A 20,602-nucleotide genomic window follows, 5' to 3' on the forward strand; every position below is an offset into this window, starting at 1 on the left:
GACTCAGCAGAACTTACGCCTGAATAGGGTTATGCAGTCAGGCACCAATCCTATACACTTAATCTTAGACTAAACCATATTGAATTCCATGGAGCAATTTTCTGAGTAGGCCCACAGAGGACTACATGGTTGGTTGGTTTATTTGGCGCTGCCAAAGAATCCTTTACAAGCCTTGCCTTGTATGTATATTGACAACATGCCCATTATATAGACTGGGGCACATGGGGGTGGGGTGTTACTTTGTAAGTATTTTGGACTGACGCTCACTGGAACATTTACTTTCTAAAAATAAAAAAGTCACATGCCAAAATAGTTCAGTTAGCAAAGGACCCAGCCTGTGTTTAAGTCTACAAGGCATACCAGAGTTTCAAGTACTTCAGTGGAGTAAAATGTCGCTATTGCGGTAAAGTGGTTTTTTTCAGGGGGTGGGTTACTGATACATCTCCTTGTCAAGGGTTCAAGGGACCCTAGGTAAGCCTCTGCCTTTGGGGGGGGGCATTTCTTGTTTATTTTGGAGAACTGCATTGCAAAATTCAGAGCAGAGTGATAATTTTGAAAGGTTGGTTGTGTTTCAGTTTGGAAGTACAATTCAGAACAATTCAGAACCCAATGAATTTCATACACAGTGGTGGAGCTTCATGCTTCGGCACCAGGGGGGTGGAGAGCAGGAGGGGTGAGGCTGGCGTGTGTTCCAGGGGTGGTACCCTGCACAGGCAGGGGGAGCAGCTGTGATGGCACCCTACCAGTATCGTGCTGCCGGGGGCAGTGCCCTCCCCCCGCACTCCTCTTCCTCCACCAGAGTTCATACCCTCCAAGTCTCCAGGGACAGTCCTGGAATTATGAAAGTAATCCTGACTTCTGATTTGATCTGGGCATGCCCCCATTCCCCCCCACGTCAGTGCAATTGCTCCTGACTTTGGGGCATAGCTGTCAACCGTCCTTTATTTGGCGAGGAACTCTCTTATCCCAGCGCCGTGTCCCGCTGCTCTCCCTTACTGATGATGTCCCTTAAATTTCCTGGGTTTCAAAGGAAGCAGCTCCTCTCCCTCCCTTCCTGTGCTCCAACTGTGTTGCTTGGCTGCGTTGCTCACCCAATAAGGAGTCTAAGAATGACTGATCAGATCGGCCACGTTGCCTGGGGACTCACCTTTGCTCAGCGCTTCCCAGCAGAGAGGTGACAGTGGTTTTTTCTGGCTGCATCCCCTTTGCCAGGTTGCTGCGCTGTGGGAGATACCGCTTGAGGCTTCGTATGACTGCTGGCTGGGCTTTCTGCCTTTGGCTGGGAGGGGCTCAGAAGTTGAACATACCTGTGTTCGGAAAATCCCTTATTTTGGCTGCTGATCCCTTATTTTCAAATCTGTAAGTTGACAGCTATGGTTTGGGGAGGAGAATGAGCCAGCACTTCCATGGCCACCACTGCTGGCCTCTTCCCTTTGGCAGCTTGCAGTGGTTGCTGGAGAGTGGGTGAAGAGGAGGAAAGGCTGCTCAGTCCCACATGACATACTGGCTCTGATGGACTGGCAGAGGGCAGGGCAGCCTTGGTCAGGAAGAAAGGGGGAGTGGAGTGGAGCACAAAGAAGTCTTGGTTGTTTTTATATTTTAAAAAAATGCTTTGTGCATCCACGTTTAATCTTGCCCCTTTCTAGAATTTATTTATTCCTGTGTGTTTTTCTTTTTGTAAATCTCTCAAAGAATAAAACAAAACAAAACTGGGATTAAGGGGTTTCTCAGGACGATGGAGCGTGTGTGTGTGTGCTGTGTCCCATTGGTGTAGCCGTGGTGACAATCGCCCTTCTTCAGATAGGAGGACACACGCAAAAATGGTAGGTTGAGGAGGGTCAGTTGTGGGGAGAGTGAGCAATGTCCCTATTTCATCTGAGGAATGTTAGGGGGGTTGGGAATTTCCTCCACCACCGGCTCTGCACCCCCATTTGGGGCTCTAAGCCCTTTGTGTTTTATCTAGTGCCCCTGCCTTATTTCACCCCCCCCTTTTGCCCTGCCATGCTTGTCTCTGTGCCATTGGGAGATGTTGTGTCATTAACATATATCAGCAGAGTAGAGCTATGTCTCTCTTCTTGGACACCGTTCTACAGGCAGCAACAATAGGTTCCAAATTTAGCTTCTTGCAAAACTCATCCATCTCTTTTGGCCTGCTTTAGTGTCCCCACCTGGAGAATTTATTTCAGCTCAACACCTGCTTCATTTGCCAGTTCTGAATGAGCAAGGGGCGGGAGTGCGGGATGTGTGTGTGAGAGATCTGGCAAATGAGTCTTGCTGGATTTGTGCTACTGGCAGGGACACCTTGTACTCTTCTCCCTTTGGGGCCAATTCACAGGTCAAGTAACAGTTTGGCAAGGAAAGATGCCAGCGGAGGCTGCTCCATTAGGGCAAAAAGGGCACTCCTGTATCAGTCCCTGGGTGCCTTCAGCCACCCCCCACCTGTCTGCCTTCTCATTTACAACCAGTCCAGAGTGTAACTCTGCCTGTCAGCTTCTTCCTCTTTAGTCTCAGCATTGCCCCTTTGGAACTCATCAGGGAGGACGATGGAGGACAAAACTGGAATTTGTTGCATCTGTCACTGGCTCTGGTGTCGCCTAATTTTGGGCTCCTTGCCCTACCAGTCCAGTGGGTAGCAGCCACGACCGAAAGACCCACAAGTGAGCCCTGTTACAAAATATAGCACTCTCCCCAACACCTGACAGGGTTCTAGTCACCCATTCCCTCTTCTTGGATACTCCATTCCACACCCCCACGCTTTCCCATTTTTCTTTTCCAACTGATACTCAACGTTTCATAACATTTTCTCCTCCTTATTTTTTTTATTGGAGGGTTATTTTATGAGGTTTCCTTTCAAGCTTTCATCCCCTATAGTGATTATTTTAAAATTGTGCTTCTGCAAATGCTGGGCCTCCTTGGCATTTAGGAAATGGTTGCAGCTCAATGGCAGAACATCTGCTTTGCATGCAGAAGGCCCCAGTTTCTGTCCCTGGCATCTTCACATAGGGCTGGAATCACCCCCTGCCTGAATCACTGGAGAGCCACTGCAGTCAGTGTTGACAGTACAGTAATGCCTCTGCGAACGTTCGCCTTGTCTAGCGTCCCCTCCAGCGAATATCCGCGGCAAACCCGGAAGTACCGGAACAGGTTACTTCCAGGTTTGGCGCATGCACAGAAGTGCTACACTGCGCTTCACACATGCACAGAAGTGCAAACCGCTCTGCATGTGTGCACAGACGCAGCACTTTGCCCTGCATCCTTTTCGGATAGCAGCTGGGGCTCTGAAACGGATCCTGGCTGCAGAATGAGGTACAACTGTACTGAATCAGAAGGACCCAATGGTCTAGTTCAGAATAAGGCACTTTCTTATGTTACTCTGTGCATGGTGGTACCTCTCTCACAGTGGCCCAACTTGGGCACTCACTGCCTGAGTTTGCTGTTAGAGGGCAGGGCATGACGACTTAGTCATCTGCTTTCATCCCACAAAACATACTTCAAGTTTGACCCCTTGGATCATACCTGGGGCCTGCCTAGCTGCCTGACGACCTGCCTTCCTGTGTGCGTCTACTTCTCTGTTCCCCACTATCTTCCCTTTGGAATATTTGCTTGGCAATAGGCAGCAAAGTATTTACTTGGCAACACTTTCTGGCTTGGAATCTATGGGCATTCTCAGGAATGTGGCCTACTCTGAAAATGAGGGACATTTGGACGCCACACTCTACAAGCCTGCCTTCCAGAATCCATTTTATATTGGGCCCAAGTCCCTCTAGAGTCTAGGCCAACCTGAAATGGATTTGTTTTGGCCTGTGCTTCCCTTGAGCCCCCAAGCTTGCTGCTTATTAAAAGCTTAAATTTTCAAAAGAAACCCAAGGCAACTAACAAATCAAAATGTCACACAATACAGTGGTACCTCTGCTTGCGAACGGGATCCATTCCGGAGCCCCGTTTGCAACATGAGCAGAATGCAACCTGCGTCTGCGCGTGCACGGGTCGCGATTCGTCGCTTCTGCGCATACGCATGACATCATTTTTAGTTTCTGCACATGCACGAACAGCGAAACCCAGAAGTAACCCTTTCTGGTACTTCTGGGTCGCCACAGGATGCAACCTGAAAAGATTTAATCTGAAGCAAACGTAACAAGAGGTATGACGGTATTAAAATATATTGCGGTCCACCTCTCTAGCCCCAGTTGGAAGATAAGAAAATGGACATTAAAGAAAATAACCACCTGCATCAGAAATCAATGGAAAAAAGAAAGTCAGCCAAAGTATTTCATTTTTTTAAAGCCACCTAACAATGTAGTGACGGGCCTTAGAGACACCTCACTCAGCCCTGGCCCCAGTTACACCAGCCATGTTTCACAGAGGGATCTTGGCTTTTAATGGTATCCCTCTCCTCCATGCATTTGTCTAAGCCTCTTTTAAAGCCACCCCACTTTGTGGCCATCACTGCTTCCCGTGGGAGTGGATTTCGTAGGTTAACTATGCTCTGTGTGAAGAAGGACAATCTTTGATCTCTCCCGAATCTTCCAACATTCAACTTCATCGGGTGTCCACAAGTTCTAGCGTTAATGAGAGGGGGGGGGGACTTTTTCGCTGTGTGATTTCTCCATGTCATGCATAAGTTTATACATTGTATCCAGTGCTCCCCTCCCCCCCAGAAGAATGTCGTATTTTTTGCTCTATAAGACGCACCAGACCACAAGACGCACCTAGTTTTTGAAGGAGGAAAACAAGCAAAAAAATATTCTGAATCTCAGAAGCCAGAACAGCAAGAGGGATTGCTGCGCAGTGAAAGCAGCAATCCCTCTTCCTGTTCTGGCTTCTGGGATAGCTGCGCAGCCTGCATTCGCTCCATAAGACGCACACACATTTCCCCTTACTTTTTAGAAGGGAAAAAGTTAGTCTTATAGAGCAAAAAAATACGGTATGTGCTGTTTCTCATCATGGAGTTATTACAGTAAGTGACACACTTTTTAACAACAACAAAAAGAGATGTTGGTACTGTGCACTCTTGAGTATCCCCTGGAAAATAAAACCACTGCTTGTATCATGCTACATCTTAATCACCTTTTCTGTAAACCTCATAGTGCAGCCACACTGTCCCCTTCATGCTACCCTTTTCTGAACTTTTTCCAGCTGTACAATATCCTTTTTGATGCAAGGTGACCAGTACTCTACACAGTATTCCAAATGTGGTTGCACCATAGATTTGTATAATGGCATTATGATAGCGGCAGTTTTATTTTCAATTTCTTTCCTAATGAGTCATAGAATCATAGAACTGTAGAGTTGGAAGGAACCCCAGGCGTCATCTAGTCCAGCCCCATTCTGTGCAGGAATCACAGCTAAAGGATCTCTGACAGATGACCATCCAACCTTAGGGGAAACAATTTTTGGGGGGGAGGGGGGTGGGTAACAGAGGCAGGGTTCCACTCTTGAAACACATCTTAAGTACTTTTAAATGTTTCTGGATTTCTATTAACAAACCTTCCTGGAAATGGGACAGGACTGAATTACTCCCATCCCTTCTGAAAACAGTACTGTTTTTGAAAACCAGTTTAAGCCATTTTTATGGTAAGTTTGTATATTGCTTTGAGATATATGTAAAAGGTAATTGTAAAGGGACCCCTGACCATTAGGTCCAGTCGAGGACGACTCTGGGGTTGCGGCGCCCATCTCGCTTTATTGGCCGAGGGAGCCAGTGTACAGCTTCTGGGTCATGTGGCCAGCGTGACTAAGCCACTTCTGGCGAACCAGAGCAGCACATGGAAATGCTGTTTACCTTCCCGCCAGAGCGGTACCTATTTATCTACTTGCACTTTGATGTTCTTTTGAACTGCTAGGTTGGCAGGAGCAGGGACTGAGCAACAGGAGCTCACCCCGTCGCAGGGATTCAAACCACCGACCTTTTGATCAGCAAGCCCTAAAAGGTGATAAATGAAAGAATCTGGCGTACTGGTTAGAATGCTGGACTAGGACCTGGGAGGCTTGGGTTCAAATCCACCCCTCCTCGCAGTATGAAGATCACTAGGTGACCTTGGGCCAATTACTCTTGGCCTAACCTACCTCACAAGGTTGTTGTGAGGATAAAATGTTGAGGAAGTAGAGCTGCATGCACCACCTCAAGCTCTTTAGAGGGAAGTTTGGATAGAAATGTAATAATAAATACTTATAATGTGGTTTTAGTGGCTCTATCCATTCCTATTGGAGAGGTGTAGATGCATCTATTGACCTTTCCCTGTCTACCTGCCACAGTCCTGTCCCCGTCACCTGATTTATAGCAGGTAATGCAGGTCACTGGCACAAGAAAGACATCTCCCTCTTAACCAGGCAAATTCAGTATGCAGGCATTTGCTCCTTCCTAGCTGTCAGATCCCTTTCCTCTTCTCAACGGAAAATCAAAGCTGAGTGATGGAGCCACCATCTGAAGCACTGAACCAGAAGGGAGGGCATTCATTTTAAGAGAGTGAGAATGAGAGAAAGAAATGCTTGCTGAATGCCAAGTTGGGTGTTTAATGCTCAAGAGGCAATGCTGCCTTGTACCCTGAGCCGAGGGCCAGGGGTTAAAGGAAAGGGGAGGTGGGAGACAGGTAAACATGGGGCCAGGAAGTGCTGGTTTCCATTAACAGAGTGCCGTGGGGTCGCTTGGAATACTTTGGAGCTGCTTGGGTGCAAACCCTCCAGGCTAAATGGAAGTGACAGTTTTGACAGGAACAAGGAAGACCATGATTAACACCCCCCCCTACCTGCACACATACAATGGATGCATGTATACGTGTTTGGATCATAGGCTCAGGACAGGAGCCGCAAGACTGACAGTTAAGAGTAGTTGTCAACTGGCCTCTGCAAAAAAGGGGCTAATGATTTTAGGGTGGGTATTTGGAAAGCAGTTTCCTCCAGAATGTGTGGTGTAGCAATTGCACTACCCTGTGAGTAGGATCTGGCCAGACTGGATGCAACATGGGAAATATGTGAGCAGGGATCCTTCTGCCTCTTCTGCATTGTAGCCTCCAGCTAAAAATATAAGTAAAGGGTAAAGGGACCCCTGACTGCTAGGTCCAGTCGTGGACGAGTCTGGGGTTGCGTGGCGCTCATCTTGCTCTAAAGGCCGAGGGAGCCGGCATACAGCTTCTGGGTCATGTGGCCAGCATGACTAAGTCACTTCTGGCGAACCAGAGCAGGGCACGAAAATGCCGTTTACCTTCCCGCCGGAGTGGTACCTATTTATCTACTTGCACTTTGACGTGTTTTCGAAATGCTAGGTTGGCAGGAGCAGGGACCGAGCAACAGGAGCTCACCCCGTCGCGGGCATTCGAACCACCAACCTTCTGATCGGCAAGTCCTAGGCTCTGTGGTTTAACCCACAGCGCCACCCACAGCCGCTGAATCAGGCCAAAGGCCTATCTACTCCAACATCCTGTTCTTGCAGTGGCCAGCCAGATGCCTCTGGGAAACTCTTAAGCAGAACCTGAGTGCAACAGTGCTCTCCCCGCTTGCAGTTCCCGCAATTGGCAATCAGAGGCATACCGCCTTTGAGAGTGGAGGAAGAACCATAGAACCATGCTGGCTCCATTTCCACAGAGTTAGACCCATGAGACTAAGTGCATGGCAGCTGGTGCATGCCAGCCATGTGTCTGAGCCCTGGGGGGGGGGGGGTAGCGACGGAGGCTTTCCATGCATTCTCTGTGTTTGGGTTGGGATATCAAGCAGTCCTTGAAGTATCCTAGACTCAAGTCATTGTGGACTTTATAAATTTATGCAAGAACCTTGAACTTTGCTCAGTAATATATGGGCATCTAATGCAAGCTTTTAAGCACTAGGCTGATGTGCTGCTGATAGCCTCTCCCCATCCAGAGCCTAGCTCTTGGAATAGTCCCCTGGAAACTCAAAGATGGGCAAGAGTTGTATTGTTTTGTCCATTTCCTTCCCTGCAGTGAGTTTGCCAAAGAACGAGAGAGAGTTGAGAACAGGAGGGCCTTCCTGAAGCTCCGGAGACAGCAGCAGATTGAAAGAGAACTCAATGGCTATTTGGAGTGGATCTTTAAGGCAGGTAAGGAATCAAGGGTCTCTGGCTGTTTTGTGTTGGGAGTGGGAAAATAAATAAAAGCAACCCTCCCCATCTATGCTGTGGGTCCTTTCCCCTAAAAATCCCCTGAAGTGCAGCTTATAAAGGAAACTGACAAACCACATCATAAAATGAACAAAGTCACATTTATCAGTGAATTAGATGATGTGCACTAATTCAGAACTCGATCTGACCCAGCGAGCCCAAATTAATACAAATTTAAAAGTTGACTTCAGCTCCCCCATCGATGTTCCCTCTATTTTCCTCCCTCCTTTGTTGCTCCCAATAAAACAACTTTTCCAGCTTTCATCCCTTCTCCCTATTAATAAATAAACATAATCCATATCTCTCTTCTCTGTCTGAAAGTCTCAGAAGCCATCAATATGTTACACGCTGTGGTCCATCCTGTCCCTTTCACTGTTCTTATTTCCAGCTTCACGCTTCAAAGGGGGGTAGGGTGATGTAATCTCAACAAAATCTATATCTCCTCTCCATCCTCCCCCCTAAACTAATAAATCTCCCTGCAGTCCATCCTGCTGATGCTCAGTTCCATTACCTCCAACTCCACAGTTTACTCTCTTCAGAGTGTGTAACAGACAGTCCACCCAGTTGCTACATATATTTTCCCCCCTTTACTATTTTTATTTCACAATACAAAGTTCCAAGGGTGGTCAAAATCCCACAAAAGTCCCTCAAGGTTGCTACTGTCTGTCACCTTTCAGGCAAAGTCCTCAGTTATAAAATAAATCCATCGCAAAGAGGTATCTTTAAAGTCCACTCTTCCTGAAGACTTTACATTCCATTGCTTTAGGGGAGGGTAGATAACACAGATCCCAGGGAAAAAACATGACTTAAAATATTCCCTACCCCTTGCCTTTCACCGTTCAAGCAAAGCAGAAATTAGCGTCTTTCATTCTTTCCAAACAGATGATTTTCTCCTGCAACATAAATCAGGATCTTTTTTTTGGGGGGGGGGGGTGCCTCGTTCCACAGCTCACTATGGTAGCTTGCTGAGGCTCTCCTTGGATGGAGCCATTGAATCCAGCACCCTCACCTTCTTGCCTGGGAGACAGGGCTTTCCGCCCCTGTCACAAACAAAAAAAGGCATGGTTGGTTGGTATTGCTGGTTTTCCAGCTGCCTCATGACTATCATGGAAATCTCAATTTATTTCTGGTGTCATGCAGCCACTGGGTTGGATAATATCTCTTGTCACATGATGAGGCAGGAGCAGAGGTTTCTGGGAAGTGGGCTGGCCTTGTTGAGAGCAGTCAGCCTTTTGTTTGCTCCACACAACTCACAGCAACTCTTCCCAGTTGATCTTGCCCCAATGAGGCAGTTGTGAGAACTGAAGGTCCACACCTCCCACTCTCTAAGGACCACCCCCCGGTTCCTTCCCCAGCAGCCTAAGACTCTGTCATGTTGTCTCTTGTTCTTCCGCCCTCTTCATTTCTCTGCATGTTCTGGGAGACCAGGGGGGAGGGGAGCTGGTCACAGCAGCAGGAGGAGACTCCCTGGATTCTTCAGCAGCCTGCCTCATCTCTGTTTCCTGGTCCCCCTCCTCCCTTCCTCTGAGTCTGGACCGTTCTCTGCCTCATCCTCTTTCTGCTTCTGACATCTGTTCCCAGTCTGCTCCTCTTCTCCCTCTGACCACACATTGTCATCCCACCACCAATCCCCTGGGTTCCCCAGCTGCTGCCTCCTTCCACTCCCCTGCATCCAGCCCATCCATGACACTGCACTTGTGTGAAGCCAACCTCTCCTCCACCCTTTCCATGTCTCTTCTGGTTCTGGGTGACAAAGGTTCTGGGTGGCTTGTCACCACAGGAGGGGGAAGACACCTGTGACTCTCCACCAGTCTGATTCATCTCTGCCTCTTGGTCCCCCTCATCCCATCCTCCTGCTTCTGATTCTGGACTCTCTGCCACTGACTCTCCCAGCTCACTAAGCCCTGTTACCTCTTCAACTTCTGATACCTCCTCCTCCTAGTCTTCTCCTTCTTCTCCCTCTGACCACTCATATTTCCCCACCACCACTCCCTGAGCTCTGAGCCTTCTTCCCTTGGGGGTTCATCAGCTGGTTCCTCCCACCATTCCCCTGTTTTCAACCAGTCCATGACATCCACACTCCTTCTTCCCAGGGCATGCCCCTCATCAGCCTTACTTTACCACCTCCTTGAGTGTTTCTGTCTAGCTAGAACATGGCCTTGGACACTGATAATACCTCTTGCCTGTCTGGATGGAGGAGAGAAAGAGGTAAATTAACATTTGTTACTCCACCCCCTTTTGCTTCTAGCTCCACCCAATACTACTACGTGGCTCCCAGTAGGCTTCCCATAATAGTATAAGGCCCACAGGCTGAATAAGATCACCCAACCCTGCTGTACAACCCAATTAGTTCTGCCCTTTCTTTCCATTGTTGTGTCTGTATATTTGCATATAAGGGACTGTCTGGCTCCATTCAGATCAAAAGCAGGTGGAGGGGTGCATATGGAATGGTTGGGCTATTGTAGCAAATGTCAGTTTATATCTTAAGTGGTCCTTGGAAATGGGCAGCTTAGGACAGCCTTCCTGATTGCTGTTGCTCAATGAGAACTGCTTATAATTAGCAAGCCTCAGTTTATCTCTGCATGACAACTCTACAGTTTCCCGGCATTCAGGAAAAAGAGCCATTCATTTTATATTCACCATTCATAAAATGTACCTTTGGTTTGTTGATAGCTCTGGCTCTGTTTCCAGCTCAGAGTAATAGCCACTACCGCAAGTGCTTTATAATTTATATGGCAGTGTTTGAGGGGTTTCTGTTTGGGGTGAGATTTTTGTGTGTGTGTTTTTTTATTGCAATGTAATTTTTAGTCTTGGTTGGGTTGGGTTTGTCCTTAGATCAGCCAGGCTGCAAGGTGGGTTACTGGTAGTTAGAGGCATACTGCCTCTGACAGTGAAAGCAGAACATAGACACTGTCGCTAAGATGCACACACTAGTCTCAACTAGGGGCAGGGCCTTTTCAGTACTGGCCCCGACTTGGTGGAACGCTCTGTCACAAGAGACTAGGGCCCTGCGGGACTTGCCATCTTTCTGCAGGGCCTGCAAGACAGAGCTGGTCTGCCTGGCCTTTGGTTTGGACTCAGTCTGACCCTTATGTTTCCCTCCCCTTATGGTTTTGATCTATGTGCTACTATTAAAACGGGGCTGCACTTTAAATTGTATTTTAACCTGTATTTTAAATTGCCCCCTTATGTTTTTATTGTAATTTTACTGGTGTTAGCTGCCCTGAGCCCAGCTCTGCCCGGGGAGGGTGGGGTATAAATAAAAATTTATTTATTATTTATTATTACAGCTTGCCTCGCTAGGTCAGTCAGGAATTTTTATTGTATTTTACTGGGTGGGGGAGGATTGCCCTGAAGCCCATCTAAAGAGGGAGCCACATCAGTGTTAATAGTGAGGGGAACTGCTAATACTGACACTGTGCACAGTGAAAAAGAAAATGGGGTCAGCTCCCTATGGCATCATCAACGTTTTACCCACACATGCATCCAAGGGGGCCTTCCCTGCTGCAAATGTGCCACCTCCCTGCTTGAAATTAGACTTAAAAAGAAACATTCCTTTGTAGCCAGCGAAACTGCTTGAGGTCATTGTCTGGTGCTCATGGTTTGCAAAAATGTTCACAGGCCCCAAAGAGTTGATGACTCCAGTCCTGGAGTCTTGTATCCTGAAGTTAAATAGTTGACTCCAGTTAGTATGGTGTAGTGATTCGAGTGCTAGACTAGGTACCTGGGACACCAGGGTCCAAATCCTCACTTGGTCATGAAGCTCACCGGGTGACCTTGGGCCAGTCACTACCTCTCAGCCTAACCTACCTCTCAGGATTGTTGTGAGGATAAGATGGAGAGGGAGGAGAACCACATGTTCCACCTTGAGCGCCTTAAAGGAAAGGTGGGATATAAATACAACAGCAACAACAGAATTATTATTATTATTATTATTATTATTATTATTATTATTATTTAAATAACAATAATGATAATAGAAGTAAATGACCATGCAGCTGACAGTTCCATGAGCACAACAGAACCTCCTTCTCCCCTCCCCTTCCCCCATCCCAAATCTGCTCTGGAGGGTTGGCGGATGTATATGGAACCCTCACTAAATTTGGGTAGAGTGCACCAGAGGAGGGGGAGAGGAAACGTTCTGTTGCACTTATGGAACTCTGATTCCTCATGGTCAATATCTGTATCTTCTTCTCAGCTGTTTCACATCTGGCTCATCTTCCCAGATACTCTCCATCAACAAGCCCTGCTGAATGATTCTCTGGTCCTGCATCCATACAAGGGCAGTCCAGGGAGCCGTGGGATGGTTCCTTGCTGTCCTCCACACAGACCCAATAGTTTTTGAAGTGTGGCTTCCATTAAATTGGACTTAGAGTGGGCCAAACACTTCCCCTGATCCTGATAATGGCTTTCCTTTTTATATTTGATGGGAAAGGACAAAAAAAAAAAAAGGGCCTTTGGGTTTGGGAGTTTGTTGCGGTACTGGCACTCTGACAAGTACTGCCTAATATTCATCCTGCACCTGTACTGGGTCAGTCCTTCGGGTCCTACACTTTGGAACTCCCCAACCATTGATTTGACACAGGCATTATCACCAGCTGCTGCTTTTTTTCTTCCTAATCAACACTGCCCCTTGCTTGCCAGGGAAAGAGACAATGAGCAAGCAGGCAATGGCATCTAGTGTCAGAGCGTTCCTTGCTGGCACCCAGGGCAGGTGCACTTGTGCCAGAGTGTGTGCAGGGTGCCGTGGGGGCAGGGCATGACACTGGAGTACCCCCCCCACTCACTGGAGTTAAGCAGGGTCTTAATGCACTGCCTCCTCAGTGGGAAGCCCAGCTGGCAAAGGTGGCCAACGTCATGCTGTTTTGAGGGGCACATCCATGGCATCCTGTACACCCAGCACTGCTTTGCGAGTCTTGCAAAAGTGGTGTGGAGTTGGCAATGAGCATGCCTGTTACGTTCTTCTCAAGCCGTCACCCAACTAGAGGGCGGCCATGCAACAGGGCATGGGCACCCTGCCCTGTTTGGTCCTCCTCACCTATCTTCCAGCTGGAGGACACTGTGAGAAGGATGCAATAACTCATAATGTGCTGCAAGCCCAACACTCACAAAAGTGGTGCAGGGCTGGCAGGGCACATGCCAGCTAGGGGGCAGTGTGAAAAGGATGCAACAGCTCATGGCACCCTGCCAGTTTATTACTCTTAGTGTAAAGGTAAAGGTAAAGGGACCCCTGACCATTAGGTCCAGTTGCGATTGATTCTGGGGTTGCGGCACTCATCTTGCTTTACTGGCCGAGGGAGCCGGTGTACAGCTTCCGGGTCATGTGGCCAGCATGACTAAGCCACTTCTGGCGAACCAGAGCAGCACACAGAAACGCTGTTTACCTTCCCGCCGGAGTGGTACCTATTTATCTACTTGTACTTCGTGCTTTTGAACTGCTAGGTTGGCAGGAGCAGGGACCGAGCAACGGGAGCTCACCCTATCGCGGGGATTCAAACCGCCAACCTTCTGGTTGGCATGCTCTAGGCTCTGTGGTTTAACCCACAGTGCCACCTGCATCCCTTACTCTTAGTGTATAAAGTCCTAAACCAACCAGGAACAGGTTAACTGAATCACCTGATTTTTGTCTCACCAGGCAGTTCATGGTAAGGCAGAATACTGAGCCAAATGGCACAGGGTCCCATCAATGAGATGTCATCTTAGGTTCTACAATGGAAGAGAGATAGAAATGAAGCAAATCTGTAACATTCTGGGAAGAAGTGTCAGCTGCCTCTTCCCATCTTCAGTAGGGTGGCAGGTGGTGGAAGATGAAAGAACAGGATTATAACCGTGCTATCATAAGAATTACAAATAATCCCCAGGGCACGTTGTCTTAATCTATAGAAAACAAACTTACTTCCCCTACAACCTGCCTTTAATAAACCCCAAACTGTTGTGATGAATTTCAGAGCATCCCTCTTGTCTAGAAATTCCTCACCACCACCACCACCTGTTCCAATGATGTTTTGAAGACAAGGGCATATGACATTTAGCTGAAGGGGGGGGATTATTCACAGGAGACCTAAAAGGTTTATAGTTCAAACTGAGTTGAATTGCTTGTGTTCTAATTCCTTACCGAGTCTCTTCCTTTGGCACATGCTTTCAGTACTGAGGGTGCATTGATGGTGGTAAGAACAACAACAACAATAATAATTAAGGCAATTCCCTTTCTCCCAGAATTGGTGGCCTATGACACGTCTCACTTAACTTTTCTTGTCGGGTTCGAACAGCTGCTGAATTCACCTTGAAGGCTGTGTGGAGCAGTGGCTATGCTTCATGTGGGGTACTTGGCCAAAACAAGCCAGAGATAAATGGATAGGCATACGGAATACTTAATTAGCTAGAGTAATTGTTTAGGCCACATCGGGGAAAAGAAGAAACGCATCAAAGAAAAGCCTTGGATTTACATCAATGTACAATATTATAAATAATTACTTCTGCATGACCAGGTGGTGACAGCTCCAGCCCCCACGGATCATAAGGAAGGAATAAAGACTCTGACAACGTTATATGGAATTAAAATTAGGCCACAACTTTATTAAACTTCCAAATGTAGGAAGACCTTGGCTTGTATGCCTCCCAGCCTCCCAGCCAGGGGGAACTGGGGCTCATCAGGTTAAATGGGATATGGGGGTGCTCTGTGCGACATAAGTGCTCTGTGCATGCAGGGTAGTTCACTGATGACTTTTCAGTGTATGACCAGTGACACCCATATATATAACCCCTTTAAGAGGGGGACCCTGGAATCGCTGCTGCAGGGGGTGAATCACCACTTCACGCCCCCCCCCCCATATACGGAAGAAAAGACTAAAGGATTCCACCCGAGGCCATAACTGCCAAAGTTGTGGCAAATTGCTATGAGGAAGACAAAACCTGCCAATGCAGGAAAATTTCTTCCCGGTCCTTCAACAGCAACCAGTCAAAGACCGTAGCAGCACCCGCTAAACAGGAAGGACAAGTTAACCTGCAAAGAAGAAACATTAAACAAAGGGAGGGTAGGGAGGGTGAATCTCCAGACCTGACTGCCTGGCTATTGTCGGCTCCACCCCCTATTAATAAATGGGGCTGGCTCCACCTCCCAGCAAGAAACTTGATTACTGAGGCTGGGCATGATCCTCCAAAAATTAACATGGAGAGGCAAGCCAGCCGCTGTTTGCCAGTAAGCTCCCTGGGAACTGTAGCATCATTCGCAAACCCACAAAGGGCACCCACAATGTAAAGTGTGAGTGCTCATTAATATAAATGTCAGAATACAACATAAATCACCATAATGCTGACGTATGTGACTGTGTGACCTGGGTGCCTGCTCCGGCTACTATGCAGGTGCTCAGAGCTGATGGGCAACTTCCAAGCCCATGAACAGAAAAACATCAGAAGAGCCCAGCGACACCAGGCCAAAGGCCCGTATAGCATTCTCTTCTCAAAGTGACTACCTAGGTGCCCTGATGGGAAGCCCATCAAGCAGAACCTGAGCACAATGGAACTCTGTCCACCTGCGACTCCAAGCAACCGGTTTTCCCAACATATCTTCTCTGGCAGGTGGACGTGGTGTGACACAGCAACGAACATAATCAGACATAGGCTCTACTCCACCTCTTTCTGCACATGCATGCTTCTGTTGCCCCATGATTTCCCCATGAAAACAGCAGGAAAGTTCCGTATGCCAGTATACCACCCCAAATTTCATCACTTGACGTGATTTTCCAGATTAAGGAGGCTCTAAATGGATTTTTATTCTGGAATCGGATGACACAGAAATGAGTGCTCAACAGACACTATATTGAATTAATTTTCCAGAAGTGGCTTTTATGTCATCTGAGAGCTCAAATATAATGTGGATATTAACAGCTAGGGAAATGTCGGGGAAATGGAATAAGCTTCTGTGTGAATGCAGCCCTGGTCTTCAGTCTTAGGGTTCTTTATCTTTAAATTGCACTTGGACATTCAAACAGAGGACTCTTTCAAACAGAAGACTGGCCTGTATCAACCCTTCTCTTCAAAGAGAACCTTCTGCTCTGTAAGGCAGGACAGTCTGTGCTCTGTTACACTCCCCACCGCCAGATTTACTATGGATTTAGAAAATAATAATCATTGGCTATATTTTAGCTTTTTCGTTTGACACATATGCCCCCCGCTTTTTTAATGACACTGCTGTTGTTTTGTCTGGAGAGAAATCCACTAGTCCAATCTTTCCCCAGGCATTCAGTGTCCTTTGTTCCCAACATTTAATCTAAAATGTTGCTGCTGAGTCAATCTCTAAGAATTTAAAGATGCAAACAAATGAGATGAAATCTCGACATCCTTCCTTCCTAGAAAAAGGACACAAGCCTTAGAAGTACAGACTAAGCATAGTTATGACCTGAGAGAAACCCACAATCTTGCATTAATCAGAGCTCAGGGCAAAAGGGGGTGATGTTCAGAAGTCACTGTGTACCTCTAGCAGTAGCACTTGATGATGTGGGAAGGCAACACCAACTGGGTGGCTTCAAAATAGGATTGAACAAATTGATAGAGGGTTAGACTATCAATAGCTAGTAGGCATGATGGCTATTCACAGTCGGCGACACTATGCATCTGGTGACCAGGTTCTAGGAATCACGGGTGGGGACAGGCAGTGATGTAGTCTGGGTTGCCAGCACCTGGGGCCACATGGAGGGGCTAGGTGGGAGAGAAGGAAATGAACAGAGTACGCACATGCATTCATCTGCCTAACAGCGTCTGCGTCACCCATGAGATCACAGCCACAGAAATAATCAAAAAAGAGTTGTTCCATTGTCTGGAGAGGTCACTTCCTGGTTCTCATGGAGATGCCATTTTCAATGGAGCCCAGTAACACAAGTGCGCAGCTATAATGAGGCAGCACCAGGTGTTGAAATTTTACGCCTCTAGTAATTTTGCATCTGGGGCAACCACTTGTCTGCCTCCCACACTGCGCCACTGGGGAGAGGGCTGTTGCCACCAGAGTTTAGTTGTGGGTATCTCATATGGATCTTGTTGGGCACACTGAAAACAGAAATGATGCCACTCATTCGACAGGCATGGGGAAGCCAAGGAGCATCACATGTTACTGGACTGCGGCTCCTATAATCCCTGACCGTGGGTGGAAAGATCTATCAATTTTGTCTTTCACATTTTCTCATTTTTCCTATCTTAAATTTGGTTGTCCACATTTTTTGGCATTTTTTAAAAAAAATCAAAAAATCCTTGTGTCATGAAAATTCACCAGTGTTTTAGTGCAAATATCTCCAGATATGCGCATTTTTATATGCTGTTTTGACTACTGTGCAAATTTTAGCAAGTCATTCCCCACAATGCATTGCATCTTTATGTGCTATTTTCACCAATATGTTTGTTCTTATGGAAACTTTCCCCCAATATATGGATTTCCATAAAACTTTGGTTGGTGAACTGCATAGTAAAATGGATGGTTTAGTTAAGATTTTTGCATTGCAGTGGGTTGGTCTAGATGACCCTCGGGGTCTCTTCCAACTCTACAATTCTATGATTCAATGAAAATGTCAAAGCTGTGTTTCAGTTTACATATCATTTGCAGAAGTGTGAATTTGATTCAGATACACACACACACACACACACACCATTTTCAACATTGTAAAACATACTTTTATATCTTGTACATTTTTTTTACTTCCATCAATCACATCTGAAAATTTTCTAATCTTTTCCTCTTAATTTACATTTCTTACTTCACTATTACTTTTGAATATCATAACTAATGTCTCTCTTCTTTATCTTCTTTGCAATGTTTCATTTACAAAACTTCTTGTAGTCCTACTTGCTTAATTTGTTGATTACAATTGCTCTTCAAATAGTTCACATATTTATTCCAATCTTCTGTGAATCTCTGGTCCTGCAGGTTTCGAATCCTTCCTGTCATCTTATCCAATTCTGCGTAGTCCATTAACTTTTATTTGATTCAGTGTTAAATGGGTTGGGAATCAAATATCTCCCTCCTCCCCTATCCCTGGCCATTAGCCTTGCTGACTGGGGCTGATGGGAGTTGGAGTCCAACAACATCTGGAGGACCACAGCTTCCACATCCCTGCCATTGGGGAAGAGTGATAGTTGTTGAACTGACTTTGATATTCCCAACTAAGCAGGGTATATATTTTTTTACAGTGTGTGCACTTTATTTTTACTCTTCTTTCTCTGTTTCCAGAGGAGGTGATGTTAGCAGAAGAAGACAAGAACGCCGAAGAGAAGTCACCCCTTGATGGTAGGTTGCTTTGTGGTGCATTTGGCTTCTTTTGCGTAAGGTTTGTATGCTCTGTGTGTGTCTCAGTGGCCTTTCATGAAACAAAAAAGGGTGGATGCTGTGTTTGTTGCCTGGAAGTGCAATAAAATAGTCCATTTCAGCTTCTCTCTGTTTCTCATTCAGCAACCCCCCATCACAGATTCAATTCATCACATTTCCACAGCAATTTGTGTGCTTTTTAAAAAGACTTATCATACCCCTCCCCCAGCATTTTAGTGTGAGTTTCTCAAAACGAACAATTTTTCACAAGCCACTTCCCCAGATATAATGCGCTTTTTGTAGGTTGTTTTCACAAATGTGTGCATTCTTACGCACACTATGCATTTAGTGTATGTTACTTTCAAGAAAACATACACCCTTAGGCACACTTTACCCTAAGATAATGCATTTGTGCTCACTTTGCTTGGTAAGAGAACTGCATTGCAAAATTTAGAGAAAGCGCAGATTTTGAAGGACAGCTGCGTTTCAGTTCACTTAATGGTTGGTGAAGTGCAAATTAGGCACTTTCTCATTAAAATGAAAACAAACTCAGATTTCTCCTCGCATCCCAAGCTGGATGTCCCAAGAGGCATTTGATGCAGCAGCAGTCAGGCTTGCTATGCTGGTGTTCCCAGCTGCCAACCCTGAAAACTTGAAGGATGGATAACAATATTTGAATATAATGTGGACCTGTCAGTGACACAGAATCTGCAGTCCATCTCAGGATTCCTTGACATATGTCTTCAGGCATTGAGAAGCAGACACCTGCGCATTGTGCATTTGCTGTGGGGAATTCCGGTGTAGCTGTAGGAGAGGCATAGGTCTCACCCACAGCATAGAAGCATAGAATTGTAGAGTTAGAAGGAACCCCAAGGGTCATCTAGTCCAACTCCCTGCAAGACATTTAGAGCACTCACTATACATTTAGAGTTATCCCATCCCTATACAATCCCAGGCAGCCATATTTACTTTTACCATTTCTGCAAGATAGAGAATCTCAAAGCTTTAGTGCTGTGGATGTAGTCCAGCAACATCTGTGTGCTTCTGTTGCTTCTGAAGCCCCTCCAAGATAACTGGGAACTTCTGTCTCCTTGCTGCTCTTGGCATCTGGCTCATAAGATGTTAGAATTCACTAAAGTTCCATTAAAAGACTTTTCCCTCTTCCTTTTCTGACTGTCTTTCCTCCTCTCGTGTCTCCTCTTCCCCCTGCCTGCTGTCTCCCTTTCCTCTGTTGCTGTTCCCTTCTCCCCTTTTCTCCTCCTGTTCACTGTCAGGGAGGGCCACTTCTGAAGGCCCAATCCTGCGAGGCATGGCAGTGGTGGAGATTAGCGGCGGAGGCACCTATAACAGTGAGTGGACGGCAACTTGTCAGGGTTCTAGAGGGCATCAGTTGTGGCTTTAAGCTCCTGAGCACTATAGGTCATTCACACCTAGCTAGTAACATCATTGGTCTGGCTGATCAGTGATGAATCAGCAAAGAGTTCATCTTGAATGAGGATGACTGTGGGCCAGATTACATGAGACTTGGATAGCGCAGTTTTGTCCTTCAATGCAGGGTTATGGTTCACAAATTTCCAGTGTGGAGTGATCAGGGTCCTGGGATGGGTAATAGTCCTTTAATGTTCCATTTCCCCCACTGTGGTCCTGATCTAGATTGGGATCACCTACAATTACATTGCCCCCAAAACTCCCATTGAAACCAATGAGTGGGACCGATCAAGATTAGTACTTCAGTGTAAGGCAAGAATGGGGCACCTGCGGCCCTCCAGATATTTATTTATTTATTCATAAAAATATTTATATACTACGATTAATAGAGGGGGGAAACAGAGTGAAAAATCATAAAGAAAAATCATATAAAATTGTTAAAATCAGAAATCAACTAAATACAATGGGAAGATGTATTCTTAATCGCCTATGTCAGCCTCTGGCAGAATAAAAACATTTTCATTGGGCACATTAAAGTTGATGCAAAACACTACTAAACCTTAGGTTATGTAAATACAATCCTGGTAACCACACACACAATGTAACAGGATGCTTTTGACTATGTAACTTCTATTTCAAACACAATTCAACATGTAATATCTCACAAGGTGTAATCCCATAGACCAACACATCATGCATACAGAGCATATCAAGAGAAATTAAAGCCCAATGGATGGTCAGGAGATAAAGTCCATTCAGTTCCTAAAGAAGAA

The 20,602-nt window shown here is 46.3% G+C and overlaps 1 protein-coding gene across 11 annotated transcripts in view; it reads left to right on the forward strand.

Moving 5' to 3' along the window:
- The window catches only part of CACNA1B (calcium voltage-gated channel subunit alpha1 B), a 325,506-nt gene that overhangs the window by 153,576 nt on the left and 151,328 nt on the right, over window positions 1–20,602 (forward strand). For 7 of the 11 annotated variants that reach the window (XM_083485649.1, XM_083485651.1, XM_083485652.1 and 4 more), the window contains exons 8-10: window positions 7,935–8,050; window positions 18,327–18,383; window positions 19,676–19,750. In XM_083485649.1, the coding sequence (XP_083341775.1) occupies window positions 7,935–8,050; window positions 18,327–18,383; window positions 19,676–19,750 (248 nt within the window). The remainder of the gene's footprint in view (window positions 1–7,934; window positions 8,051–18,326; window positions 18,384–19,675; window positions 19,751–20,602) is intronic. The other 4 variants (XM_083485655.1, XM_083485656.1, XM_083485658.1 and 1 more) reach the window with 1 other exon arrangement.

The sequence above is a fragment of the Podarcis liolepis genome (assembly GCF_965112155.1).
Source record: "Podarcis liolepis genome assembly, chromosome: Z".
In the NCBI taxonomy this organism is placed as follows: domain Eukaryota; kingdom Metazoa; phylum Chordata; class Lepidosauria; order Squamata; family Lacertidae; genus Podarcis; species Podarcis liolepis.